General features: G+C 56.1%; 1 protein-coding gene across 2 annotated transcripts; it reads right to left on the bottom strand.

Annotated features, from left to right (window-relative positions):
• On the bottom strand, positions 1 to 25556 carry SCRIB (scribbled planar cell polarity protein). 2 transcript variants are annotated; one of them, XM_008056712.1, is made up of 37 exons: positions 25395 to 25554; positions 24105 to 24222; positions 23920 to 23998; positions 23734 to 23823; positions 23565 to 23621; positions 23407 to 23470; positions 23199 to 23273; positions 22986 to 23130; positions 22440 to 22558; positions 21242 to 21441; positions 21002 to 21168; positions 20775 to 20905; positions 20564 to 20689; positions 19559 to 19726; positions 18496 to 18897; positions 17447 to 17509; positions 16734 to 16823; positions 16038 to 16115; positions 14775 to 15098; positions 14575 to 14655; positions 14226 to 14486; positions 13725 to 13835; positions 13318 to 13611; positions 13043 to 13231; positions 4917 to 5027; positions 4777 to 4833; positions 4453 to 4527; positions 2936 to 2998; positions 2094 to 2201; positions 1838 to 1997; positions 1611 to 1755; positions 1342 to 1527; positions 1114 to 1256; positions 998 to 1035; positions 788 to 862; positions 479 to 530; positions 1 to 387 (listed from the first exon to the last, which is right to left on the bottom strand). In XM_008056712.1, exons 1-37 carry the CDS (start codon positions 25551 to 25553, stop codon positions 242 to 244), a joined length of 4950 nt encoding a protein of 1649 aa, XP_008054903.1. In that variant the 5' UTR covers position 25554; the 3' UTR covers positions 1 to 241. The 2 variants fall into 2 exon arrangements, with proteins under 2 accessions (XP_008054903.1, XP_008054904.1); XM_008056713.1 differs by lacking the exon at positions 788 to 862 and having other exon boundaries at positions 25395 to 25556.
• Positions 25557 to 25769: the final 213 nt, after the last annotated feature.

Below are 25769 nucleotides of genomic sequence, written 5' to 3' on the forward strand. Positions count from 1 at the left end.
TAAAATGTAGTCAACTTTATTCTCCTTAAACCACAAAATAGAGTCTTTGGTTGTACAAACATCACTAGTTACAGTCTCGCCAAGAGGTCTTGGCTGGGGGTGGGGGCAGTTAGTCAGAGGCCAGAACTCCTGAAGGATCTCTTTAAAATGCTAACACCCAGATTAAAAGATTCAGGGCAAGGGTGATGTTGGAGCTGGCAGGGCCCCCGCCCCAAGTCAGGGGAGGAGGCACCCTGCCCCTCTAGGAGGGAACAGGTCCCAGGCCACGGCGCCCTGGCCTCACAGGGCGGCGGCTGCTGCACAGCGTCATGTCTTCGGGGCCTACGGCGCTAGGTGAGGGCCTGCCCAGAAGCACCAGGGCCACCTCTCCATCCTCCTCCTGTGGGCCTGGCAGGTGGGGGCAGGGAAGCAGTGAGCTGAGGGCGGCTGGTCTCCTGGGAGCTCACCCCCTGCCCTGCCCTGCCCTGCCCCAACTCACCAGGGCTGGGAGATGGTTCCAGGGACCTCAGCTCCTCAGCAAAGTCCGGCGACTGTGATGGGGAGAGGGCTGGTCAGGGCTGGTACCAGACCTGCCCAAAACCACCACACAAATGTGACCGGCTCCCTACCCCTGAGGCCCACAGAGCCTAGTGGGGTTGGGATAGAGCCGGGCTGAAGGAAGGAGGCAGGTGGTAAGGCCCTACATCCGAGGGAAAGAACGAGGGGGGAGCAGAGAGCAGGAGGCACTGCGGGCGTGGACAGAGGCAGGGTGGCAGGCGCGTGCAGAGGGCCCAAGGGCCGTGGATACCTGGATGTCATAGACAGGTCTGGAAGAAGGCAGGGCTGCAAATGCCCTGTAGTCAAACTTCTTTCCAGACAAGGGCTTGAAAGGACAGCGTGAGGGGGAGAGGCAGAGAGAGTGAGAGGAAGAGGTGAGGGCCATGGGGGTAGGGGAAGCTGGATACCCTCCTCCATGCCTCGGGGGCTGAGGGGAGGGCCACAGCCTTGGGCTCCTCACCAGGCGTCCCGGGGAGGTGTTGATCTGGGGGCCGAGGTCTGGGGGGACAAGAAGCAGGCATTGGAGGAGACCCATGCAGCACGCTGAGTCCCCCATCTCCCCCTGGACACACAGACCTTCCACAGGTGTGGGCGATGGGGTGGGTGCAGGAGAAGGGGCCTCGGCCAGCCGCTCCAGGGGCCCACGCTTGCTCCGGCCATCCTGGGACTTGCTGAGGACCATCTGTGCTCGGAGGGCATCCTGCTCCAAGGATTTCATCCTGTGGAGACCAGCAGGCCAAGTGACCCAGGGCAGGTGGCCAGAGATCAGTGCAGGGCAGGCCAGTGTTCACGGTAAGGCCTCACCTGGCCGCCCTCCACAGTGCCCGCTTTTCAGCCTCCAAGGCCCGACGCTCAGCAGGGGACAAGGCCCGTTCCGGCACCGGTAGCTCTGGGCTCTGCATGCGTAGTCGTTCCTGGTGGCGTCGCTCAGCTTTGGCTGTCCGCACTGGAGCGCCACCTCCCAGGGGTGGAGGGGGCGCTGGGCTGTGCCTGGGAAGGAACAGGATGCATCGTGGGGGAGGGCGCACAGCCGGGGTAGGGATGGGGGCGAGGGATGCCAGGCAGGCACGCACCCTCCAGCAGGGCTTGGGCTGGTCCAAGGCGGCTCTTCCTCCTGCTCTTCCTCCTCTTCTGGGGCCTCCCCATCCAGGGCGAGCCTCGCTTCGGCCCCTGCCTCCTCTCGCAGCATCTGTGCTCTCTTCTGCTGCAGCTTGCGGGCTGATGGGAGGGGAGGGCAGGGCAGGTCAGACTGGGTCAGCTTGCGCTCGGCCCCCACCAAACGGCTCCCCCGCCCTCTCACCTTCCTCCTCCTGCATCTTCCGCAGGTCATCAGCACCCACCAGGGACACACGCTTTGGGGGGCCCTCGGCCTGGGGCACCCGCACCTCCAGCTCAAAGTACTTCTGCCTCTCACGGAAGGACAACTGCTCTGGGGAGGCGGCGGGTCCAGGCGTTGGGGGCTAGGAGGAGCAGACCCTGAGATCCCAGAGCACCAGGCCTTTTGGGGTACCTGCCCCACAGGCATGCAGCAGGGAATGGTGCGGCCCCCCACATACCTGGGTTGGAGCATCCTCTGGAGGGTGTGTAGTGGGCACGGCAGCGAAGGCCCGGTAGGCCTGCTTCACGTTGGTGGGCAGCTCATCCGGGGAGGGTGGGGAGGGTAGCTGGGGGGGCAGGGCTCGAGTAAGCTGTGCTGGGGCAGCTGTCAGGGCTACAGCCATGCCCACACACCCACCTGCTGTCCCCACCACCTGCCTCTGCCCACACCCACCATCCTGCTGGGGAGGGAGGCTCACCACCCCCACCCATGGAACAGGACACTCACGGAGCGGGGACCACCTCTGCCCCTGGGGGCCGGGGAGCCCCTTGGCCAGGCCTGAGCCAATGGCTGGATCACCCCCGGTTTTGTCTGCAAAGGGCAGGATAGAAGGCCAGAGGAGAGCAGGATCAGGGGTTCAGGTGAGTGATGGAGGAGGCGGCCAGGAGAGAGAGAGAGAAAGAGAGAAAGATGGAGGCCAGGTGGGCTGCCTGTGAGGGGCCGAGCTGGGAGCTGGGCTCCATGTGGGCACTGCCACCCTCCCCCACCCTGTGTGCTGAGAAAGGGATGCTCATGGGGGCAGCAGTGAGGCAGACAGGCCCTCAGGAGGGCTGCGCCTGGTACACTGATTGGCTCTCAGGAGGCTTGGGTCCTCCAGGATCTGGCCAGGAAGGTGTCCACAGGCTGTCCTCACACAGAATCCCCCATTAGCAGAGGGAAGACAAGAGTCAACTCCAAATTTGATGGGGCAGTGGGGAGGGAGGCCCTGGCTCCTGACACCCACCTCCCTGGAGGAGGCGACCCTGAATAAAATGCCCTTCTGTCCTCACCCATGGGATGCCTGGGACTTGAAGCACCCACCTGCTGGCCATTGGGGGAGCAGGGAGCCTCAATCATCTTCCCTCCAGCTGTCCCAGACAGTACCTGGAGAAGCAGGCAGTGGGAGGGGTTAGGGCAGGCAGGGCTGTGGCCCCTAAGCCAGAGGGACTGGGGGCCCAGACACTTGCCTCGAGGGCACAGAAGTGACTCCTCAGTTCCCCAACACCACGGCCCAGGGGATGTCCCTAGACAGACTTGGTTGACCACTTGGCCAGGACAAAGAAGTCCCTAAAAGGCAAAGGCCTGGAGTTCACCCAGCTCCTCCACTACCCCTGCACCCTCCAGGGTGTGGAGAGTAGGTGTGGTGGGGGCAGGGAAGGTGAGAGGCCTGGGGCTGAGACCTAGGCTGAGCAGCCAGGTATCTGTCCCTGACAGTGGGCTGAACTAAACTCTGCAGGGGGAGACAGAGATGGCAGACCAAGAGGAAAAAGCAGTGAGGGCTCAGAGGGAGGTGATGGGAGCTCACCCGCCTGCAATGCCTGGCCCTCAGGGCTCTGAGTGCAGCCCCTGCCTGCTGCTCAGGATCCCTGACCCCCACTACCCTCTTGTGTGCCCCAGATATGCTTGAGCCAGGGAGGCCTCTGACCCCTGCCAGCCACCCCTGGAGCTGTATCCCTTCTTGATCAGAGAATTCTGGGTGCCCCTCTCCCGAGGGCTTCTTTCTTGGGGCTGTCCAATGGCCAGAGGAGGGAGGGTCGGTACCCAAAAGCCCGAGTGGGCTCTCTCAGTCACAGGCTCCACCTGGCCCCTTATAGCCGCCCAGTAGAGCCCACTCCTCAACCACTCATATTCTTGTGGGGTCTCCCAGCAGCTGCTGACTGGGTACACCCTCTGGGAGGATTATTTATATCTCTTGGGGGAGGAATAAGGACTGCATATCCTTCTTGCCTATCCCCAGGCCCGTAACTCTCCTGGTATCCATGCCTGGCCCAGACCCCCAGCACTCGTCCTCCAGCACAGCTGTTACTGCTGGGCACCTCCCCCTGTCCCCTGGCCTCCTATGACTCCTCCAACTGCTCCAGCCCATCCCCCCTACTGCAGAGCATGCATGCGCAATATCACCAGTAGCCCTGATGGCTCCAGTGGCCTCCATCTGCCTCTGCCCCCAACCCATGCTTTCTGGGGCCAGGCAGCCAATCTCCACACCCAGTCTGCTCGGTGAGTACGAGGACAAGGAAGAGGGGGCCAAAGCTAAGGTCCTTCAAAATGTCAGGTCCCACTCGGTCGAAGGACCTGCCCCGTCTCTCTCATCCTTAGAGGGAGGGGCATGGGGGGTAGATGGGGTACCAGAATTAAGGGGGAAAAGACATGTGCCAGGTTAGGAGGCAGAGCTCCAGTGGGGTAGCCTGCAGACCCATACACAGCCTTCTCCAATCTCAGCCCCTGCCCCCAACCCAAAGGTTCTCTCCATGATGGCCTTGGCATTCCTCCTGGGGTGGGCAGATGAACAGGACAGAAGCTGGGTAGAGGGTGCAACTACATACACACCAGACACTGACCCTTTGCATACTGCCAGCGCTGGGCACTGCAGCCAGGGCACGGTAGTCCAGCTTCAGGGGCTCCAAACTCCGACCCTGGGGAGCAGAGTGGACGGCACAAGCAAGGGCTGACTATGGCCAGCAGGGAGCAGTGCTGTGGGCAATGTCTGGCCAGCTGGAAGTTATGGACACTGCAAGGGGTATGGCCAATAGTGGGCACGAGGATGGGAGGCCTGGGACACGGCTGCCCACTACCTCATAGGCTATGTCCATCCTTCTAAGTGCCCCGATGGGAGGGGGCAGCTCAGAGTCAGGGGCTCCTGTGGGGGCAGGAACAACACTCACCGTGGCCTCCATGGCCTCAGGCCCCCAATGCGGGGTCTGTGCAGGCAGCTCCTTCTCCTGCAAGCAGAGTAGACATGAGTCAGGAACTGACAGCCTCAGGATCCCTGGCCCTGAGGCTGCCAGCCGCAGGCATTTCTGACCTTGCCTGGGCCCTCGGGACTCAGCTCCCGGTCGATGGAAGAGATGCTTTCTAGACTGTTCCGGTGGCCGATGCCTGCTGCAAAGGGGTTGGCAATGATACCTGGGGACACCTGAAAGGAGAGGAATGGGCTGAAGATGGGGGACTTCAGCCACAAGGGGCAGGCTGGAGCCTCAGTCCAGGATAAGCCAGTGACATACAGTGGACACAGGACACATGCTGCTGGATGGGCGGGGTGACCACACAGGTGAGATGGCCTCCAGAAGCACTCTGCTGAGCCACCCAGGACACTGCACCACTGTCCCCAGCCCAGTCTCCATCAGGGACACCAGCTCGTAGGGCTACTGTGGACACAGGTCATATCTACACATGGCAGGACTGGGGCGGGACAGAACAAGCTGACTGTGTAGTCACCCCAAGGAAGACCTGACAGCCTGTGAGATGGGAGAAGGGAGTATGTGGTAGGCAATGCATCCGGTGGCACAGAATGGCCCTCACAGATGGACAGGCTGCTTCTAGAATCTGCAGTGACTGCTGAGGGAAGATCTGAGACAAGGGACACACTGCAAGAGAAAATGCAACTAGTTCTGAATTTAAGAGCTAAATCATCTGTAAAAACAAAAACCCAATGATTGGGAGGGGAAGAGGGGAGTCTAGAAAGGCAAGTCATCTGGTCTGGGCACAAGGTGCACTTGGATCATGAGCATCAAGGGTAAACACAGGCAGACGGAAACTGGGGACTTGCTCACTTCCAACCCCACAAGGGACAAGGGACTGGCTTAACCTCCACCAACAGCAAGTACCAGGAGAAGAGGAGATGGCAGCACACTGGGAAGAGAGACGCCTACAGTCACCCTCACTACAAATAGGATCCCCTACTAAAGAAAGATGTTGTCAGTGTGGGTTGAAACAAACCCAGCTGTACACTGTTGTTTAAAAACTCAATTGAAATAGTAAGAAAAAAGGTAGACAAAGAGCTGCTCAGGCAAGAGAAGATGGGATGCAAGGTTTAAAGTGTCAAGAAGGCAGAGAGGGACACTTACAACACAAGGTGCCATTTACAAAGATAAATGATTGTAAGTTGTCAGCACTAAACAAGTGAGCAGCTACATAGAGAAAACAAAGACTACTAGAAATATGAAGGCTTGATAAAAACAATTATAATGGGAGTCTTTATGTATGCCTTTTTCAGATTCCACAGAACTAGTAGAACAACAACAACAAACATGGTATCGTCTCAATTTCTGGAATAACTTAGTCAAAAAGCCACTGGGCAGGCCTGAGAGAGGCAAAGGCCTGGTGGGGTGTGAAGGAAGGTCACACAGAGGGAATGAGTGGAAGGACAAGCATCAAGGACAAAGAATATGGAAGACAGACATGTGCATTGATTGAGAAAGCCATGGTATAAACTCATGCTTTCCTACGGTTCCAGAAATAATCATAGAAACGATTTGCATGTTCCCTAGCTCTGGTGACTGAGAGGTCCTGAGATGAGGACACCCTGACAGAACCATGCAAACCCAGTGCCTGGACCTTGGCTTCTAAGTATCACTCTCCACTAAAAGGAACCAGCACTCCTTGGAGAAATGGTTGATTCCAGGGCTGAGCAGGGAAAGTATGAGATAAGCCCAGAGTATCCTGGGGTACAGAAAGTGAGGAAGTGCTCAAAAATAAAAATGACCCAGAACTAGCCTGAAACCCGTTCCATGGACCAAGGCTGGGACAATTTGAACATCAAAATATATTACAATGGTAATAAACTATCAACTATGAAATAAAACTGAAACCTGTGAGTCCACAGGAATGGGTAAGTAGATGATACATAAGCTGGGGGGAGGGGCGCTTGTCTTTACAGCAGAAGGCCAACTGATAAATGTAGGAGTGATGGGTTAAGATACCATCAGCACCACCGCAGGCCTCCTTTGGGAGCCACCAAGGTCTGAAGGTGGCAGGCGGAGGTTGGATGAGGAATGGGATGTTTGTACACTCAAAGCAAATACTTATTCATTTCAAAATGGAAGGAGTAACTTTGCAGTGGGAAAAACTGGCTGATACTGCCCTGCAGATCATCTGTAGTGGGACAAACTACCAAGCTGTGGGCCCTGATTGGAGGCCCAAGAGACACAGTATCGCATCTGTGACGATCTTGGCAAAGACGCACACACTGAAACTCCCTGTAAGTGAACATTAAAAAGCTACCTCAGTAGCCAGCCATCTTTGGAAGTTTCCCGGGCACCAGCTTATTACTCTAAAAACTGACAAATAAAAGAATCAAGCATCTATCGTGTCTTTCCTGTATACAAGGGGAGACAAAAAAATATATGTAAAGAATTATCTTTTGGAAGGCAGGCCTCTTGTAGTACACTTGGAATTTGTTCCTCTGGATCAAATGGTCAACCAAAGTTTTTATCTGGAAGTTTTCAGAAAGTTACATCATGATTTGCAGAAGAGACATTCCGAATTGTGGTAAACAGGTAAGTGGTTCTTCTACCATGACAACACACCTGCCCACGCCCTGCTGAGTGTTCAGCAGTTTTTGACCAAAAACGGCATGACCCCCGTGTCCCACCCTCTAATTACCCGATCTTACCCCAGCAACTTTTTTATTTCCCTGGATGAAAAAAAGTCCTCAAAGGGAAACATTGTGTTGATGTGGAAGAGGTGAAACAAAAAACGGCAGAAGCACTCAGAGGCATGAGAAGGGATGAGTTCAAAAACAACTGTGATGAGTGGAAAAAGTATCTTGATAGGTGTACTGCATCCAATGGAGAGTACTGTGACGGTGTCTGAAGTTTAAACATGTCGGAATAAATACACAACTTTTTATAAATCAATTCTGGATTTTTTTGGGTGCCTCCTCGCAAAACTCACATCAGGATTAAAAAAAAAAACAAAAACACCAAACTAATAATCTCTTCTTTACAGATTAATCTGTAGAAAAAATTAAAAAGAGATGATAGGGTTCCTCCTTAGAGCCCAAATAAGAAAATGCTTAAAGGAAAGGTGGTCTTTTTGTTTAGAGTTTTATGTTATTACAGGGGAAGGTCTTAATATTCAAAGGCTAGCTGTGACAAGGCCATTAAAACTGGTCAGTGTGATTAGGAGAAAAAAGAAGACACAAATAATGGGACCAAAAAAGAGAAGATAAATATAGAAGAAAAGTAACAGAAGGGAGAACATTCTCTTCTTTATACCAAACACATGAAATTCAAAGGGAAAAGTTCTCTTGGAAAGCGCAAATTAGCCCAGGTTTGCTGAGAGGTTCTTGGTGCTGATGGTGGTGAGGTGGGCGCATGCTGTACTGTATGCTTTATTGAATCCTCACAATAGCCCTGAGAAGCTGGCATTGCTATCATTCCACTGAATAGATGAGGAGACTGGGGGTTAGAGAAGTCAAGCACCTGCCTAAGGCCCTACATCAATTGAAGGCCTAGATTTATGAAAACTGTGCAGGTAGGCCGGGCACGGTGGCTTAGCCTGTAATCCCAGCACTTTGGGAGGCCGAGGTGAGTGGATTGCTTGAGGCCGGGGGTTCAAGACCAGCCTGGGCAACTTGGTAAGGTCTCGTCTCGACAATAAATCAAAAGAATAAGCTGGGTATGGTAGCATGTGCCTGTAGTTACAGCTACTTGGAAAGCTCAGGTGGAAGGCTCGCCTAAGCCCGGGAGGTCGAGGCTGTGGTGGCCGTGAGCGTGCCACTGCACTCCAGCCTGGGTGACAGCATGAGACTCCAACTCAAAAAAACAAAAACAAAAAACTGTGCAGGCACCCTAAAAATACAGCCCTAGAAGGAAAAACAGACCAGTTCTGACACTCACTCTAGCCACTTTTCCCAAGTGCTGGGGGAAGTAAAGACAGCCAGCCAGCTCATAAGCTAACCCAAAGACTGCTTCACAGAAGGAAAAGGAAGTTACAGAATCCATTTGGCAAACTCTGATGCTAGCAGGCTAACACAGGTGAGTAAAGAAAAAATAGGGTGGGGGCAAAGAGTCATGAGCACCCCTACCCTGGACAGTTCAGAAACACAGATGGCCCTGTGGGAAAGAGGGGCCAGCTGTGCCAGGTCCTCTAATTTTTTGTGTGAGAAGCCAACAATCTAGATATCACCGTGAAGAGTCCTGATGTTAAGTGCCAGCTCCTCTTTCAAGCACCAAGTCTGCTGATGGAACTTCCATGGGCAGAACCAACTCCACTCAGTGGATAAGAAGAGTTTAAAAAAGTTCAATACTCACTTCAGATAATATTTCTTATAGATTATAAATAGAGACAGTACCTTGAATTTAAAGAAAGTTATAAAAGAAACTACAGCAAACATCACATTACAAGATGAAGTCCCTTAAAGGTGAGTACAAGTCAAGGCCTGTGGCCACTACTGCTTCCTACAGCACTAAGGCACACTAAGGTGATTCACAGGAGGGGCCTGACAGAAGAAGAGAGATCACTGCTATCTCCACGGACAGCAGGGTTTCTGCTAGGACACGAAACAAAGCCAACTGATTAGGATTCATTAGAATAAATAAAAAAAAAACAAGAGCAACTAGGAATGTACTTGAGGAAAACTAAAGATAATCCCAACCAATTTTTCTTATGGAACTTGGCAGGTATATTTGGAAGAGAAAAAACATGACAATAGAAACTTTTCAAAAGAAGAAAAAAGAGTACCTGACCAATTAGGATTAAGTATTAAACCACAATATAAAGTGATGGTAATTTAAAACACTGTGGCATTGACCCAGGAGTGACTCACAGCTCACTGGGACCAAGTCCAGAAACAAACAGAGCATATGGGAACTGTACACACAAGTCACATTTCCCCCCCAAATCAGTGGGAAAATGACTGATTATTCAATAAATACTGTCAGGACAACAACATATCCAATCACTTGGAAAACAATTCCAGGCAGACTACAGAGCTATGTTTTTAAAAAAATTATAAAAGTGCTGGGCTCGGTGGCTCAGCCTGTAATCCCATGCCTTTGGGAGGCTGAGGTGAGTGGATTGCCTGAGCCCGCGGGTTCTAGACCTGCCTGGGCAGCGAGACCTCATCTCTACCATAAATAAAAAAATCAGCCGGGCGTGGTGGCGCATGCCTGTAATTCCGGCTACTCAGAAGGCTGAGGCGGAAGGATCGCCGGAGCCCAGGAGGCCGAGGCTGCGGTGGCCGGGAGCAGCCACTGCACTCCAGTCTGGGCGACAGAATGAGACTCCAACTCCAAAAAAAAAAAAGAAAATTATAAAAGTACTCGAAGAAAACATAGGACAATGTTTTTATAGTCTTACAACAGGGAAGGTTTTCCTAAGCAAAAACCAGAATCCAGAAGTCATAAAGAAAAAGGTTAAAAGATTTAATCCATAAAACATTTAGATTTTTTTTTAACTCAAAAGATACCCTCTCCTTTTTTTTTTTTTTGAGTCAGAGTCTCACTCTGTTGCCCAGGCTGGAATCAATGGCACGCTCATGGCCATCCCAGTGTCAACCTGCTGGGCTCAGGAGATCCTTCTGCCTCAGCCTTCCAAGTAGCCGGAACTACAGGCGTGCACTACCATGCCCAGCTAATTTTTTTGATATATTGTAGAGACGAGGTCTCACCAAGTTGCCCAGGCTGGTCTCAAACCCATAAGCTCATGCAATCCTCTCACCTCGGCCTCCCAAAGTGCTGGGATTATAGGCTTGAGTCACCATGTCTGGCCAAGACATCCCTTTTTAAAGGAAAAGGCAAGTGACAGATGGAGAAAAACACACCCATCCCTGTATAGCAAAAGATGGCACCCAGGCCCCACTCGATGGAAGACCATTGCCTGCAATATGAAAGAGCAACTACGAGTCCTGAGATGAAAGGCAAACTCAACAGGTATTCCAAGAGGATGTAGAAAGCAGGCGGGAGTGATGGGCACAAAGGGAGTTCAAAGATGGGTTCTTTTTTTTTTTTTGAGTTGAACTCTCAACCCGTTGCCCAGACTGGAGTGCAGTGGCCACTCCTGGCTACCACAGCCTTGACCTGCTGGGTTCCGGCGATCCTTCCGCCTCAGCCTTCTGAGTAGCTGGAACTACAGGCGCGTGCTACCACGCTCAGCTAATTTTTTTGATTTATTGTAGAGATGAGGTCTCGCCAAGTTGCCCAGGCAGGTCTCGAACCCGCGGGCTCAGGCAATCCACTCACCTCAGCCTCCCAAAGGCGCGGGATTACAGGCTGAGCCACCGAGCCCGGCTAAAGATGGGTTCTTGGCTCCCCTGCCTGCCACCTAGGGAGCCCTTGGCCTGTCAGATATGGCAGAAACAATGTCTGCACCCTCCCAATGCCAGGAAGGATATGAAAACGGTGCTGGCTCTATGACAGGGTCAGCTGTCAGCCAGCATGTGACATTTAACACCTTTTGATTCTGACCCTTTCCTGAAGAAACTCATCCTACACAGACATGCTCACAGGCATGTTCACTGGGAATGTCTGAGCAGTGATGTGGGCGTGGGTACAGACCACACAGTCTCTCTGCACTTGTGGGGAGGGACCACCAAACACAGCAAGGACAACCAGTAACACAATAGCACGAGGTCAGACAGCAGCGTGATGTGGACACAAACCTGGCTACAATCATGGGCCTGCCAGCCCCTATTCTTCTGGATGCTTGAGCCCTTCCCCAAGGTATTCTTTCTCTCTGAGTAAAAAGTTTAAAATAAATACATGCTTTGGATAAAGTATCTTTAGATATACGTTTTTATTTTTATTTTTATTTTTGAGTTGAAGTCTCACTCTGTTGCTCAGAGTGGAGTGCAGTGGCCGCTCTCGGCCACCGCAGCCTCGACCTGCTGGGCTCCGGCGATCCTTCTGCCTCAGCCTTCCAAGTAGCTGGAACTACAGGCGCACGCTACCACGCCCGGCTAATTTTTTTGATTTATTGTAGAGATGAGGTCTCGCCAAGTTGCCCAGGCGGGTCTCGAACCCGCGGGCTCAGGCAATCCAAGATATACGTTTTAAATAAACAAATAAAAGGTAAAGTTCTCTCCAGGGACCAGATAGTTTAGGACTTAAGTCCTAAAAGAAATTCCTCCCTAGAAACCACCAGGACTCCCTTGGGACAGCAGGGGATATAGGCTCCAAGCAGCCTAGGGAGCAGTGCTGGTCTCTAGTCCCACGTCCAGCCATGGAGCAAAAAACACAAATGTAAACTTGTTTCACATTAGGGTAGTCCCACACTGGCAGTGTGGGTCAGGGTGCCCTATCTGTGATTGTCAGTCATTGCTTGTCTTTCTGACTGGCATCTGACAATAAGTCATCATACCAAAAGAGAGAGCCAAACAAGGGGCTGCCCCATCCCAGAGGCTGTCACAGAACAGAAGCTGAGCATGTGCTGGTGGGGAGTAGTAATGCAAATATAACCTGGGGGAATGGGCAGCCACTGCGGGTGAAAAGCCCTTAGAAGCCTGTTCGGGCCTGCAGACAGTGCCCTAGGGACAGCAGGTAGGCGAACATAGGCGAGAGACAGGGAGGCCTCTGAGAGAGCTGAGGCTTGTCCAGAATCCAGGCCAGGCTGGGAGGGAGGATGGCTGGGATGCCATCCTGTGCCCCTATTCCTGGTCTTGGCTTCTGCTGCTGGGGTCAAGAGGGAAGGAGATCTTGGGGAGGGAGCTCTCTCCTGAGGGGTCACCAGAGGGGTGCCCTGGGATTAAGCAGGGTCCAGGGACAAGCTGGGAAAAGCAGGATGCCACCCTGGCAAGTCCTGAGAGGCCTCTGCCTGGTTAGTAGGCTCCAGGCAAGGTCCAGAGCCCTATCTGTCCCAGTCTAGTAGGACACTCTCTACGGGCGTTCCCTACCTGGAGACTAGTGGCTCAAACTCTTTTTTATAGCCAGACCATGCCAGGCCCCAGACACACCCCATCTGTTCACATGCCTCATTCTACCTGGGCCAGAGCTCACAAGAACAGGTTGTTGGTGGGAGAGAGGAATGGAACCAGGTGCCATGGTGGGAGGGAGGCTGCCTCCCTCCCACTATGGCAGACTCAAAAGTCAAGTACTTCCTAGGCTCTAAAACAAGAAAGATCTGCCACCCTGGCCTGCATGGAGCCAGCTCATCATGACATCTTGGGGTTGTGGTGGGGGCAGGACCTGGTCCCCGGGGCAGGGTACTGACCTCCAGGGCTACAGTGGCACTAGTGTCGAAGCCATCGCAGACAAGCACGGTGAGGGTGTCACCCACACTACGAAGCAGCTGCACAGCTTCCCCATGCGTCAGGCCCAGCAGACTCTGCTGGTTCACCTCCAGCAACCGCAGCCCCACACGCAGCCGGCCATCACGCCCGGCTGCCCCTGTGGGGCTCACCTGCAGGGAGACCAGTGTGGGAGAGACCTGACTGTGGGAGAGACCCGGGGGCAGGGGGGATTCAGAAGCTTGGAGCTGGCCCTCACCTTAGAGATAAAGATACCCTCATCCGTGGGGTCACAGGGGTTCCCAGCGTGGCCCTTAGCACCCCCGCGGATGCTAATGCCCAGCTTCTCCCCAGGGGCCTTCTGGATGCAGAGCTCTCGCATGCCTGGAGGCGGTGGGTCTCTCCTCACGAGCAGGGACAGCTCCAGGCAAGGCCGGAGCAGGGCACTGACCGCCTCTTGGTGTGTGGCCTCCCTTACGTCCTGCCCATTCACTGCCAGGATGCGGTCCCCAACCCGCAGGCCACTGCGAGCAGCCAGGCCCCGCGGGAGCACCTGTTGGAGGAGGGCAGCGTCTCCAACATTATGGCTGGGGCCACAATGGCCCATGCCCAGGCACTCAGGATGGGTCCTCCATACACAGAACCACCCAGGTAGACCCACCCTACCTTGGAGATGAACACACCAGGTTCCTGGATACCAAACGGGTGGCTGGAGTGGTCAGAGCCTCCGACAATGCTGAGTCCCAATGGGCCCCCAGCTCTCGGCAGGCGGACCTCCTGGGGACAAGAGACAGGCCTTGGTGAGGGTAGGGAACCAACTCAAGGGGATGAAACGGTTGTTGATGAGCAGCTCAGAGAGGGCAGCCAGGTCCTCAGGGATGGGAGCAGGGGTACCCTAGTAAGTCCAAGTTGGGGGGGCATCTCTGCTGGCCACTGCAGGGCTCTGCTGCCCAGGTAGGCATACAGTGTCAAGGTCCATAGGGGACCACACCAAGGGGTCTGACTACGGAGAAAAACCCCCAGTCTTGGGGGCCCCAAGTGGAAAGGGCGTACATCCTGACATTCCGACCCAGAGGGTACTACAGGGCCATAAGGGGGAAGTCCTAGGAGGGACAGCGCCCCACACCTGGAGCTGGGTGGATGCCTGGGTGGGGGCAGGTGTCTCACCTCCACTGGGTATGGCCCCTCCAAGGCAGCAGCCAGAAGACTAGGGGCCAGCCGTGGCAGCCCAGGCTCTCCGGGGATGGCAGTGGTTACAGTGGTGGTGATGGTGGCAGTGGTGGCAGGTGGAGAAGAATGTGGTGGAGGGCTCGAGGGAAGAGGCGCCCCAGCTTCCCGCTCCAGCAGCAGGGCGATGGTGGGGGAAGCAGCAGTCAGCAGGGAGACAGCGTGGTCATGCCGGGCCTCAGTGACATCTACTCCGTTGATCTGTTAAGAGTGCACCTGAGTCAGAAAGACAGACCCAAGAGCTGGACAGGACAGAAGGCCCAGGACAGCCCCACCAACCCCCACTCACCGAGAGGACACGGTCGCCAACCTGCAGTGTGCCTGCTCGGTGGGCAGCACCCCCTTCGGCGATCCGGGAAATGAAGATACCCTGCAGAGGGGGAAAGAGCCAAAGCCACTGGTGAGGCCAGAGAACGTGGATGTTGTGGGGGGTGCCTCATGCTCTCAGCGCTGAGCAACCCTTCCGCATGCTCTGAGCCCCAGTCCTACCGTGTCACCAGCCCGGTAAGGCGTGGAGCCTTTTCCACCAGCAATGCTAAAGCCCAGCCCTTTCTCGCTGCGCACCAGACAGGCCACATGACGCTGCCGGAGGGGTCCAGGGGTCTCTGGCTGGAGTAGGGGCAGGCGCAGGCCCCCCCCGCGCCGCTCCCGGGGACTGTAGTCATCCTCAGGTCGCAGAGGTGTGATAGTGACAGCATTCTCAGGCTCCACCATACGTTCCCGCCATACTCGCATCTGCACGGTGGCACCTGCCCCCCGGAGTGCCTCCACAGCCTCGTGGTGCTCAGCGTCCTGCAAGGCCACACCGTTCACCTGTGGGCAGTAGGGGACAGAGAATACAACACATATCAAGACCCGGGTGTCGTCACTCTGACAGTCAAGCGCTGGGAGTGCCACACCCCCTACTCCCATGGATGAAGAGTCAAGGCAGAGTGAGGAGACTGGTCCCAAACTCTGGACCACACCCTGGCCTTTCACAGGGCTGGCCCCTCCCCTGCCAGGCCTCCAGGAACACTGTATATACAGCCCCAGGACCAGGACACGGTTGTCCAGGGAAGGCAGGCAGATGCCCCTGCAGCTAGTCTGCTTGTGTCTGCACTCCTGGATACCTCCTGTCCCATCTGAGCAGTCAAACAGTTGAGATTATCAGGCTACTGACCCAGGCCCCCAGCCCCAACCATTGGGGGACAAGACTTCCTATGCAAAGGTGACACGAGAGCTAAGGCAGGGAATGCACATGCAGCATCAGCCACCCTGGTTAGCACCCTCCTGGCTGGGGTCCCCAGGGCCCTCACCTGTCCTCACTCACATCCCCCACAGAAAAGGCACACAGCCTTCTCATGAGCTCCCTGATGCACCTCCCCAGGCTGGATGGCCAGGTGCCCAGGTGGAGGCTCCAGGGTTCCCACATAAGGACCAAACCCCTACCAGAAATGCCAGAGGTCTGACGCCTTCCTGGTCAGTCCCAGGAGTGGACTCTCCTGGAGAGGCCCCTGTGCTTATACAGTCAGTACCCTGCCCCACTGGGTTTCCCACTCAGACAGGATCTCCCCTGGGGCTGACAGCTAGGCATCCTGGCTTAAGGGCTCTATGACCTCACCTATGTGTTCTAAAGTCCTATAACTGTGGCTCTCGAAGAAAGTAGGAGGCCCCCACTTCCTGAGGGGAAGATAGTCAAGCACCCCAACAGCTGGGAGTGTGCAGTTCTGAGGGTACAGCCACCATTGAGTGACCAACAGATCCCTGACTCACCTCGAGGAGCTTGTCACCCACTCGGACTCCAGCCCGGGCCGCAGGGCCTTCCTCAGACACTCGAGAGATGAATATTCCCTGGAGACAAATAGGAGCTAACCCACAAGAGTTCTGACAGAAGCCAGGGAGAGAAGAACACAGTTCTGTCCCTGCTAGAAGCCTGCAATGACTGTGGAAGGCCCAGAAGCCCCCAAGCAGGAGAACTACTTCTAGCAGTCCCCAGCTCTGGGCTGTTCTCTGAGGAGGCCACAAAGAACCACAAGGGTGTAGGAAGGGGAATAGTGGGCTTGGAGAGTGGGCAGTGAGGTTCAGCTCAGGCCGCTGTGGGGTCCTGGGTGCCAGAGGACTGGAAGGTACAGGTCATCTCCAGAAGGGGCTTTTGACCCCAAATCTGGCAGAGAGAACTGGCAAGAAACGGGAGAACTGCCAAGGAAGAGAGCAGACCTGGGTGCCCTAAAGTTGTTCTCACACGTCAAAATCCCACAAAAATGTGTTCATGGGCTGGCCAGTTTTTCTAATAGTCAGTGCTTTGGGCCCAACCCCTGCATCCAGGAATATGTGTGTTCTGAAGGAAAATGGCCCAAGTACAAGTGAAGCAACCAGAAACAGTCAGCTGGGAGACAAAGCAGGCTGGCGTGTGGCAGGAGGGCAGGCCCTGCAGCAGCAAGGGCCTGGTAACCTATGGGCAGTGCTCACCTCATCGTCCCCCTTGTAGGGGGTGGAGCCCTTGCCCCCTGCGATGCTGATGCCCAGGCCCCCTGTCTGCCGCATGATGGTGAGGGTCAGCTGGAAACAGAACAGACAGGAGGTGTCCAAAAGGGGCTGTGGGGGGTGGGGACTGCTGTGTGCTCAGTAGGAGAGGCTGGAGCATAGGCAGCCACCCCCAGCTTTTCCCTGGGCCACCGTGCTGGGTCTTGTGCCACTGACCAGAGTCAGCACAGAGAGCACAGGGGCCAGCTGGATAGAGGCCTCGAGACCCCAGTGAGAGGGCACTGCCGCGACAGAGCATGGATGGTCCAGGGCTTGCCTGCCTCTAGGTGACTAAAGCCTGAGGCCCCACCGCCTGCCCTCCAGAGGGTGAGGACTGATTCTGCTTCTGCACATGTGGTGGCCTCGAGGCTCACAGAGCTGCTAAGGAGAAAATGGGAGATGACCCAGGATCTCCACTCACCCCTGCCAAGACCAGCCGCCCCAGGGCAGGAGGTGCTGCCTCTGCCAGAGGTCAGCAGGCCCCGTGGGATTGTGTCAGCCCCAGGACCCCAGCTCTATGGTGGCTGCTGGGAGCTCTTCTGGCAGGGGGTCTGTGTTCAAGCAATGAGGGGTAGGAGGAGGTGAGAGCCTGCAGCCCAGGAAGCAAGGTCAGCAGCAGTCCCAGGGGACCAGAGTGAGCGGCAGCGAGCAGTACAGACCTCTTCCTCCTCAATGCGAGCAGGCTCTATCAGCAGGTTATTGGCCTGGTCAAACGACACCCCCTGTTAGGACAGGACCAGCGAGGCATGCAGGTTAGCCACCGCCAGGGACCACCACCGCCACCTCACCCAGTCCCTGCCAGGAGCAGAAAGAACAGAAAGAAGACCACACCAAGCTCCCTTGGGCCTCCGTACCAAGGCCTAGAGGCAAGAGTGATATGGCACACATAAGGACAGAAAGGGCTTGGCCAGGGGGAGAACCTGAGCAGAGCTGAGCCCAGCACTGGCTATCCCTGCTTTGAACTTCCAGGACCCCTGAGCTGTCACATGTCATCAGCCCATGCTCAGGATAGGGGTGCTGTGGCGAGCAGGGAGAGTGGAGCCCCTGGGCAGCCTGGGGAAGCCAGGCCTCTCCCTGGCATCTGAGTGTGCCCAGTGAACACGTAGGACCCTTTGTAACCTGTCAAGAGCAGACTGAGGGCCAGAGAGGGACACACTGGTGTCCCATGGATCTGCTTAGAGGCTCAGGAGGGCCTAACGAGGCAGAAAAGTCAGACGGACCAGCAGAAAGGTGGCCGTCAGACCCCAGATGGTACCACAAGGCCAGCTGTAGGGACTCAGGCCTGGAGTGAGTGCCCGACACAGAGAGGATCCAGGGAGAGTCAGTGGCTCTCAGGAGAGGAGAGGATCCTGCCCTGGGCCCACTGGACACACAGATGGGCCAGGAGGAGCAGGGAACACACACGCTTGGCTTCTGTGAGCCCCCTGTGTCTACTGCCAAGTCGGGCAAACACAGACCCACAGGACTGCCCTGAACATGGACCTGGGACCCAGATGAGGTGCACAGGGTGATGATGATGCCAACCATGGGGCACACACATCTACCATCTCCTTCAAGTGAACAAGTGCCAGGAGGCTGAGGCCTGATCTGTGGGGCTCGGTCAGCCAGCAGGGCTGGGTTGGCCTATACACTGCTTCCTGCCATGGTACTGCGTGCCCCAAAAGGGCCAGGGAAGCCTGGGTCAGGAAAGGTTGTGGCTGAGACCCACCTTAACAGAGGGCACAGAAGCCACGGCCTCCTCTTTGTCCTCTTCCTCGGTGGTGGCCTCTCCTTCCTCTTCAGCCCTGTCTTCTTCCTCTTCTTCCTCAGCCCTGTCTTCCTCCTCCTCTTCCTCCTGGGCCCGAGGAGCCCAGGGCGCATGGGGGCCGTTGTGCCAGCCCCCAGGTGCCACAGGGCCCTCCCCATCTGGTTGCATCCCCTGTAGCAGGGCCACAACTGCCTCGGGTTGGGGAAGCTTGGAGATCTTGAAGTGCTTCTTGTAGTGGGGTGTGTCCTTACGGATGAGCCGCTGCCGCCCACCTGGCAGGGCCCAGGGGGCCTCAAGCTGCCCTTCCACACTCTCTTTGTCTTCCCCAGGCAGCAATGTGTCTTCTGCGAAGTGCACTGTGGGCTGTGTAGGCATGAGAATAAGAGTAACTCCTGCCCTCCATCCAGGGGAGCTAGGACCTGTAGCCATGCACCCATGTGGGTCCAAAAGAACTCTGCTGAGCAGTATGGCCATGAGAGGATTTGAAAGGCTCCCTGCTGCACCAAGGACAAGGACTTAGGACAACTGTCTGGTGACAGGCACATGTCTCAGCCCTGAGAAGGCCAGGGGGCTAGTGCGGCTCTTCCTAGAAACATACGTGCCCCCCACAAGGGAAAATACAGGGACATGCAAAGGTCTGACCCTGGGGAGCACCCACCGGGGTCAGGAAAATGGTTCAGGGCATAGTATGAAGGTGATATACATGACCATGCTAAGCCTGGCTGTGGGGTACAGAATCTTACTTTCGCCTGGAGTGGCATCTCTTCCAGGCATGCCCAGCAGCATGATCCCTACACTGAGAACCGCCCCCCAGCCAGGTTCTGCTCCAGGGTACTCCCCTGCATGTCCTACCCTCTCCTAGATAACATCAACATGGCCCAGTGACCACCCACACAAACAATGATCCCAGCTGTGCAACCGCTTAGAGAGAACGGAGGACTGGCAGACCCCACCCCAGTAGGTCCTGCCACTGGGTGAGTGGCCACCAAGGCTTGGCTTCCTTTTTCTCCCTGCCGACCCTCACCTCCTCATAGTCTTCCTCTGTGTCTTCCTCCTGGCCAGCCGGCATGGCTTCCTGCTGGCTCAGCCCCTGTGCTTCAGTCACCAGGCCCTCGGGCTCACCCTCAGAGACTGTGCTGGCGGATGGGCGAGAGTCTTCACTCAGGCCAGATTCGGCGCTTAACCTCTTCTCCTGTGGTGGGCAGTGATGTCACGCTACAAGGGAGCTCACCACTAGCCATCTGGCTGCTTGAGACACCTCCCATGTGGCAGTCCTTTGCTGGGCTTTCCACTGTCCTGATCATGGCACCGCAACAAGCTCACCCCTTAAGCCCCTCTCAGCACCAGCCCCCAGAGAGAATATACCCCTCCAGTGCCGTGGGCATGCAAACTCATAGTTTCACAACCCAGCCCAGTATTAGGAAAACTTTTCCCAAAAAGAGGAAGAACAAAGACTGCCTAAGTTCCCAGAACACCTGCCCGACGAGCTTCCTCCCCAGACAGAGGTGGGTGGTGGTGCATGGTCTGACATATGCCCTATCTCTGCCCAGATCACAAATTTTGTGGCACCCAGGGGACTGAAAGTTTTCTCTACCCCTGATGTCAGAAACTTCTAAACGAACAAAGTAATCCCTGCTCTGTTCCAGCCCCGAACTCCTTCCCAGACACTGATAATACTCAAGTCAGCACCGGGGGTTTCTGGGGAAGACATCAGAGGCCTAGCAGTAGGGCCAGATCGCCATTCTCCATGTCCCAGAGCACACCCACCACGACCCTGGGCACCCAACTCTGGCTCTTCCCATTCTCTAGCCCCATAGATCTGTGCTGCGTGGCCCCTCAACCACCCTGGCATCCCTCACCCAACACAGCCCTGCAGTTGCCCATCTGCCCTTGCAACCTCCCTGGCATCCTGAACCTGCCTCCTTCCCTGTATTGCCCTGGCCCTCGCAGTCCCACTCCCTGGATGGATGGGATACCCATGGTTCCCAAGGGGGAGTGGCCCACTAGGCTGCTGTGGCTTCATGCCCACCTCCTCCAAGGTCAAGGGCAACCCAGGGTCTGGCTTGCAAGGATAGGCCTCACTCCGACGTCCTTCAATGCTCCTTTTCATCACCTTGAGCTCACTGGGGTGAGGTGTGGCCCGGCGCTGTAGGCCCTGTAGCAGGACAGGGATGACAGGGAATGGTCAGGTGGTGGGGGAGGGTGGAGGCACATCACCCATGGTCCCCACCCCCTCATACCCGCTTCTCGGCAGCAGCATCCTCAGCATCTTCATCGCCTGTAGGGGCCTCTAGGAATTGGATGACGCTGACACGGCTCAGGGGGGCGTCACTCCAGCTCTCAGTGGGGCTCCCCTGCTGCCCAGGGTCCTCTGTGGGAGGCCAACGTCAGGGTCCCAGGCCAGTCCCCCAACCTTGCCTGAGGCCACACCCATTTCCTGATCAAAGGCCTGTCACCAGCAACCTACCGAGGCTAGGGAGGGGCTGCTGGGGCAGCAGATAGCAAGTGAGCACCTTCTCGCCTGTCAGGGCATCATCCTCAGTCTGAAATCGGAGCATGGGTTGCGCCTGGTTCTCTGCCAGCCACAGGGCCTTGAGGTTGAGGTGGGTGAGTGCGAACGGCAGACTCTGTAGCCTGGGGGCCAGGTGAGCAAAGTCAGTGGACGTTGGGGACACAGCCAGGTCCACAGGGCCAGGCGGGCACTCACCGGTTCCCAGCTACGTCCAGCACGTGCAGTTCGGCTGTGTGGGCGAGCTCAGGTGGCAGGATGGCCAGGCGGTTGTCCCTCAAGGAGAGAACACTGAGTGCCGCACAGCCCCCAATCTCAGGTGGCAGCACCTCGAGGTGGTTCCGGTCCACATTGAGGTTGGTCAGCTTTGTCAGCTTTCCCAAGGAGTGGGGTAAGGCCTAGCCAGGAGGAGGAAGTCAGAGGTTAGCAAAAGCCTGTTGTGGGAGGAGGAAGATGAGAGCCCTTGGAGGCAGATAAAGGGGGACAGAGACCGTGGGCCAACTCCAGCCAGGGTCTTCACAGCCCTTGGAGACCTAGACTGGGGGTAGACTCCAACCCTGCTTTGTCCCCTCTTGCTCCACCTCTGCCCACTCCCGTCAGACTTCAGCCCCACAACCAAAAATCCCTGTGAAAACATATAAGGATGGAGACCCTGTCTTCCCTAGCCCTCTCCCATGGGTGCCTCTTGCACTGACCTGTTGAGGTTACGTCCTGAGAGCCTGACACTCCAGGTGGCCTCTGCCCCTTCTTCTCTAAGGCTCCTGAGGCCCCAGGCCCAGTTTGCCTGCTCTGTGACAGCTCCTTACGAGGACCCAAGAGCTCAGGCTCCCCTTCCTACTTCCCTTACATGGGAGCCTACCAGGAAGATACCCCTTAAGCACCCTGCCTCAGGTGGTTCTTGTTTCCTCAGCCTGAGGATGGCATCACCACCATGCCTCACCCAGTCCCGACCCCAAGGCTTCAGTTTGTCCTGCTTTTTTGCAGAACAGATGAGCAGATGGCTTTGACGAGAAGCCTCATTTTCTGTCCCCCAACACACTCTCTCTGCATGCAAAGGCATTCTTGTCCCTTTCCCTCCAATCCTTCCCCAGTGCCACACTTGCCAAAAAAATTAATACTCGAGTTCTTTATACCAAACAACTCTGGTCTCAAAGCCCCACCCTACCTTGTCTCTTCCTTTGACCTGAGGGGTGCCCTTCCTGAGCAGCTCCTATGAGCCAGGCCACCACCAGCACCTACCTGCAGGTATATCCCCACAGCTGACAGATGCTACAGCTATATGCTGACACCCTCTACCCTTGTTCTGCACATCCTGATGTATTCCATCCACCCTGCCTCCCAAGCTTCTCTGAAACTAGTCCCCTACCAGGGTCGAGGCCCCCGGAGCTAGACCTACTGTCAGCAGGTTCTCTGTGAGGATCAGTTCAGAAAGGTTTTCACAGTCTCCGATGGATTCAGTCACCTCACACAGCCGGTTTTGGTCTACCTTCAGAATAGACAGCTGCTTCAGCTGACCTGGCATCAGGAAGACACAGTGACAGGGCTAAGTGAAACCAAGGGCTGCCCCCTAGGTGTCCAACACCCCCATTCAGCAAGACAGACCCTTGGAGCAGCCATAGCTGGCCCTTATGACCCTCCTACTTTTGCCCCTGCAAACCTGACTGGGCCATACCTACCCAACCTTCAAGAAAATATTACAAGGCTGCCCCACAGCCCCACCCTTCCATCCTCACAAGCTCCACCACCACAAGTTGCCTCAGCCCTCTGGCCAACTGGGGGCCCCACTCACACCTCGATCTGACCTCCCCCTCCTCAAGGACATCTCCCAGACAAAAACTGAGCAGTCTAGCACCTCAGAGCAACACCATGCACAGCATCCCATGGTTCTCCTGGCATCAGGATTTGTAAGTTCCCCACCCCACACCCATCCAGGCATACTGACCAATGCCATCAGGCAGTCGCCGCAGCAGATTCTGGGAGAGTAGCAGGTCAGTAAGCAGCACTAGTCCGCCAAGTTCCACAGGCAGCTCTTCCAGGCGGTTCTCTGACACGTCCAGACACACCAGGCGCCGAAGGTTCCCGAGCTCCTGAGGATGGGCAGAGGGTCAGAAAGTAGATGGGTCCAAAGCAGGAGGCCAGCCCTACCCACACTCACAGGTGGCAGTGCTGACAGCTGGTTACGGTCCAGCCATAGTTCCCGAAGATTGGGCAGTGCCCCCAGGGTGTCGGGCTGCAAGAAATGACAGAGATGGCAGTGACCAACAGAGGCATGCCTGGTGTGCCATCCCTAGGAAGCCCCACCCCTGCTCCACCTACAGGCCCCGCCCACACACCCACCCCTCCAGTCCCGCCCCCATGCGTACCAGTACTTCTAGATCGTTGCCTCCCAGATCCAGCTGTTCCAGCTTGACCAGAAAAGACAAGGACCTGCAAAAGGAACAGTTGTGGCATGGCTTATGAGGCCCAGGCCCCCAGGCCGCAGCTCCACCCTGGCCACTGGGTGGATGCCCAGCACACTCACGCAGGCAGAGACTTAAGCAGGTTCTCCCGGAGCTCCAGGGTCACCAGGTTGGCAAGGCTGAAAGAGAGATCAAGGATGGAGGTGTGAGCAAAGAAAGAACAACAGACAGTGGTGGCAGGGACAGAGCCAATCCAAGCATGCCCCTAATTCCACCCAAGAAAACACTCACTTGCCCACATCCCCGGGCAGCGCCTGCAGGGACACATCATTGAGGGCCAAGTGAGCCAAGCTGCGCAGCTGAGTGAAGCCTTCAGGAAGTCTGGGCAGGAAGGCAGAGAACCTCAGAGACCCAGATCAGGACTGCGAGACATCCCACAGCCCCCTCTTTCAGCCTCCACCACAGGCTTCTACGCACCTGGACAAGGGATTTCCACTGAAGTCTGCAATTTCCAGAGCCTTGCAGAACTTGATGCTCTCAGGTATCTCAGGGATGTCTGTCATAAAAGATCACCATGGGGAGATGCCGTGGCCTCCAGGATATTGACAGTCCCTCTGGCCATATCCCAGGCTCCACCCTAGCTCCCCACCCAAGCTCCCCACCGTTCCGGGACACGTCCAGCTCCACCAGTTGCATGAAGTTGGCCACCTCAGGAGGCAACCGCTGGATCTCGTTGTCACTCAGGCCCAGCTTGCGCAAGTTTAGCAGCCGGAAGAAGGGCTGTGAGTAAAGAGTGTAGGAAGGTGGTACGGATTCTATAACAGATGTTCCTCCAAAGCAGAGAAGAGCTCCTAAATACACACAGTCACAGGTCACGGGTCCCTAGGTCTCTGCTGGTTCCAGGTCACACAGGTTCCTGGGGTCCAGCCATGATATCCCCGTTTGTAACAAGGAGAAAAGAAAGAAAACACACTGCCCATGCACTTGCTACACCCAACTCCCTACTTGACATCTCACCCATGTTCCTCATCACTGTTGTACCTCCTGTATGGCTAATTCCTACTCATGACCGGACTAGGCCCCAGTCCCTTACCTTGGGTGTTACCTCCAAAACCCACCGCCATCCCCAAATCACTTCTTCTACCCAGCAGAAAAGCTTTCTAGGGACCCATATTGGCTTCTGCAACTATACCCCAGCAATGAGACCCTGAGCCTGTGGTAAGTGCTCAGCAAACTGTCATCAAAAAACCAATAATGAAAATACTAAGGTACTACAGACACACGAGGTGCAACGAGCAGGGGATGCAGGTAATCATGAGGAACAGACCTGTCATTGCCAGGCCCAGAATGGGGCCACACCCTTTGCAGCACACAGCCCCCAGGGCATCACCCACTCAACACCCCATCTCTGAAATGAGAATTTTTTGCAACCTGTTCTTCCTAGCTTCCTCTCCGAAGTAACCTTAGAAGAAAAACCATCCAACCACAGTAAACAACAGTAAAAGCGGGGAGACAGTAGACCTGACAAGGCTGGGCTCCTCAGGAAGGCTCCTCTATCCCCCCACCCAGAAAAAGGAGAGCAGTCCAGGGAGAAAATTAAGCCCCCCACCTCCAGAGAAGCCCAGCAAGCTAGTGTCCATCAGTCATGCCAAGCCCACCTTCCACCCCAATCCCATCCACCTTCCAAATCCCCACGAGTCTCACTTTGAAACTCCTCCTCCAGGTTCAGTAACCACCTCTGTCCCCAGGCAGGCACCTGATGACCGCTGCCACCTGGTGCTAGCCTAGGCAGCAGGAAGGGGAGGGTGGAGCAGGCTGGGGTGGGGCTCTGGCCAGTAGAAACCAGCAGGGCCGGCAGGAGGCTGCGCTGGCTAGCCTAGGTAAACACCACCGACCAGGGAACCGAGGGATGGGCCGTGCCGTCGGGTTGGCAGGTGCGGGCGGCCGCTCACCTTGGGCAGCTCGCGCAGCTGGTTGGCGTCGAGAAGCAGCTCCTCTAGGCTGCGGCTGTAGCGATAGATCTCTTCGGGCACTGCCTGCAGTGAGCAGTGCCGCTTGTCCACCGACTCCACGTGCCGGTTGCAGCGCCACAGCGGGATGCACTTGAGCATGGTGCGGACGGGCGCGGGCTCAGGCGGCGGCGCTCGGCGGGCTCGGGGCCGGGGGGCGGGGCTCGAACCGCATGAGCGCCGGGCAGGGGGAGGGGAAGTGCGGACAGGGGGCGGGCCGTTCGGGCCGGGGCTGGGGGCCGGCGCTGGGCCCGGCCCGCGCTCGGAACGCGCGGAACGCTCGGACTGCGGGCCTGGGCGGGGGGCGCGGCCCTGCCG

This window comes from Carlito syrichta, unplaced genomic scaffold (genome assembly GCF_000164805.1).
Source record: "Carlito syrichta isolate Samal-C Ts95f unplaced genomic scaffold, Tarsius_syrichta-2.0.1 Scaffold302450, whole genome shotgun sequence".
NCBI lineage: Eukaryota > Metazoa > Chordata > Mammalia > Primates > Tarsiidae > Carlito > Carlito syrichta.